We start from the raw sequence: 2,524 nt of genomic DNA, 5'->3' as shown, positions 1-2,524 counted from the left end.
GTACAGTACTATCATTTGTAATTAAATGTCTCCCAAACCTAAAATTGTACACCATGTTTTTCCAAATAAACTGAGTATATTCAGAAAAGTTGATTAATTTGAAGTTCATTTGTGATTTTTATCCCATGCGTGGATATTGATTACTGTACCTTCAAATTGTAGAACTGCACAGTAAAGCCTCCAAAATAATGCAAGTGTTGCTTTATCTATCATGAAATACATTTATACCAATAGTAAAAAAACAGTTATGACATGAGAATTTTTTGTGACATTTATTGTAATTATCAACCAGCTTGAAATAATAGAAAAGCAATGCTGGTCACCTCACTTTCATCAGATTAAAGAAACAATAACATGAACGCATCATCTAAAACACACCCAGCTTGCATTCCACCATCATGTGCGGCTCACCCATCATCATTTCACTCTGTGCTGGGTCTAAAAAATAAAAACAAAAATGGTGGATTAGCAACAAATGCAGGAGAGTTGTGACTCAGTAAATGAGTTTTTGCGTGCGTGTCACCATTAAGGATATCCTCAAAACCGACGGATTCATCAGTGCCTCGAAGTATATCCAGGGCTAGGTTGGAGCTCGGCAAGAACGGAAGACGCTGGATCTGGAGGGAGGAGAGGAATCAGAAAACAACAACGGCCATGAGACCAAAGAAGCCGCACGGATGTCGACGCACAGTGAACATCTCAACGTTACCTGTCTCGCCGCCCTATACTCCATCTGCAATTTGAGTGGGGCGTGGAGACCCTGGATGTTTCTGAGGGAAGAGAAATTCATCTTGTCCTCGTTCAGCTGGAACTGTTCGCCGTAGGAACACATTATTGCATTACAAGTCAATATGAAAACCCAGGAATCAAGACAATCTCCCTCTGAGTCTCTGAGTGTAGTTTCTGGCATCCTTACATAATATACAGTACATGGTTTAACCTATTAATATTTTCAATTACATGGAGGAGGTGCAACAGTTTGCTATTTGCAATTGGGCTTGATACCAATCCCCTGCAAATAGCAGAGGGCCCACTGCACAACGAGAGTGGGCTACAATCTTGGTCAAGAAACCAATTAAACGCGCACAGTCACAGTATCACTGTATTTTAACAGGTCTCTGGACACATGCGGGCAACAAAGTACTAACAAAGTGTTCTTTTGGATACTAAGTTTTTTTTTTTTTCCAATCTACTCACATTTTTTTCTGACAGTTCCAGTGGATGGCCAGGAAGGATCTCATTCTTGACATTGTTGAAGCTAAACAATAAATGACAACAAACACACAATGAATAGGCTTGTAGTTGTATGTACGTTGAATAAAACACAACCTATATTATGAACCGTAACTCACCCATAACGCAGCGTATCATGAACGCCATAAGCCCCCGGTGGACACAAGCCAGTCACTGGTACGCTGTCTTGCAGCTGGGAGTGGGCACCTCGAGAATTCTGATATTCAAGCGAGACATTTGTCAATATTTCATAAACAAACTCAGCAGTTTAACTACTCTTGCTACATAAAGGAAACAACACGCATGTTTGACAGTCGCTAATGAGCAATAGCGACAGTGACTAATCATATTCATAATAAATGGGACTGTAGTGTCTAAGGAATGAAAAAGAAAATAATCTGCTGATGTGTAACTACGGAGACTATTTGACATCGCATTAACAGTTTCTTTACTACATGAAGGAAAACAAAAAGAGAATTGACGTACCATATCGACACGACGACTTGCGCTTTCCTTTTAACAGGAAATGTGTCGCATGTTCAATACGTATTTTCCGTCTCTGACGTCACATACCATGCGTCAGGCTTATAGTCTATGGCAATGTTCAAGGGCTTTCTTTCTTTTTTTTTATCTTTCGCTAGTATTGTCGTTTCAGACTGATAACTCTACCAACGATCAATATTTCGGCCCATTTTTGTCGTACGATGGGATATTTACTGGTGCACATACGATTGAGTGCTAAGGGGGTATAGCTCAGTGGTAGAGCATTTGACTGCAGATCAAGAGGTCCCCGGTTCAAATCCGGGTGCCCCCTCATAATTAACAACATTTTTTTTTCTAAGATTTAATAAATATAAAACCTTTTTGATTGACGCACAGAAAAACATCAATCGATTGTCGTTGCCGCTTATCCTCAAAAGTTGCACGGAGTGCTGGAGCCTATCCTAGCTGTTAACGGGCAGGACGCGAGCAAATTCAGCTTATTGGGGTGCACACGGAGACAGACAAAAGTCTCACTCACACCAACGGCAATTTCGAATCTCCAATTAATGCAAAGTTTATGGAATGTGGGAGGAAACCAAAGTACCGGAGAAATCCCACCTAGGTACAGGGAGAGTTTGCAAGCGCCACACAGGTAGAGCCAGGATTTGAACCCCAGTCCTCAGAACCATGAGGTCAACACTCGCCAGTTTTGCACCACCGTGCCGCCCCCATGACACCTTGTTTAAATTAGCATAAAAACCAATTTTAATGGCTGCAAGAAAGAATGGGACAAAACATCACAGAGATG

General features: G+C 41.1%; 1 protein-coding gene and 1 non-coding gene across 2 annotated transcripts; one reads left to right on the top strand and one right to left on the bottom strand.

Moving 5' to 3' along the window:
• Nucleotides 1-257: 257 nt before the first annotated feature.
• On the bottom strand, nt 258-1,804 carry pomp (proteasome maturation protein). Its single transcript, XM_061805405.1, has 6 exons — nt 1,720-1,804; nt 1,353-1,450; nt 1,198-1,258; nt 710-811; nt 524-617; nt 258-438 (listed from the first exon to the last, which is right to left on the bottom strand). The coding sequence occupies exons 1-6, from the start codon at nt 1,720-1,722 to the stop codon at nt 368-370; spliced, it is 429 nt and encodes a 142-aa protein (XP_061661389.1). The 5' UTR covers nt 1,723-1,804; the 3' UTR covers nt 258-367.
• A 171-nt stretch (nt 1,805-1,975) lies between these two features.
• On the top strand, nt 1,976-2,047 carry trnac-gca (transfer RNA cysteine (anticodon GCA)). The gene has a single exon. It is a non-coding gene; the product is annotated as a tRNA-Cys (tRNA).
• Nucleotides 2,048-2,524: the final 477 nt, after the last annotated feature.

The sequence above is a fragment of the Syngnathoides biaculeatus genome, chromosome 19, assembly GCF_019802595.1.
Source record: "Syngnathoides biaculeatus isolate LvHL_M chromosome 19, ASM1980259v1, whole genome shotgun sequence".
Classification (NCBI taxonomy): domain Eukaryota; kingdom Metazoa; phylum Chordata; class Actinopteri; order Syngnathiformes; family Syngnathidae; genus Syngnathoides; species Syngnathoides biaculeatus.
Note: the sequence above shows the minus strand (reverse complement) of the source record. Positions and strands in the feature narration are given on the sequence as shown.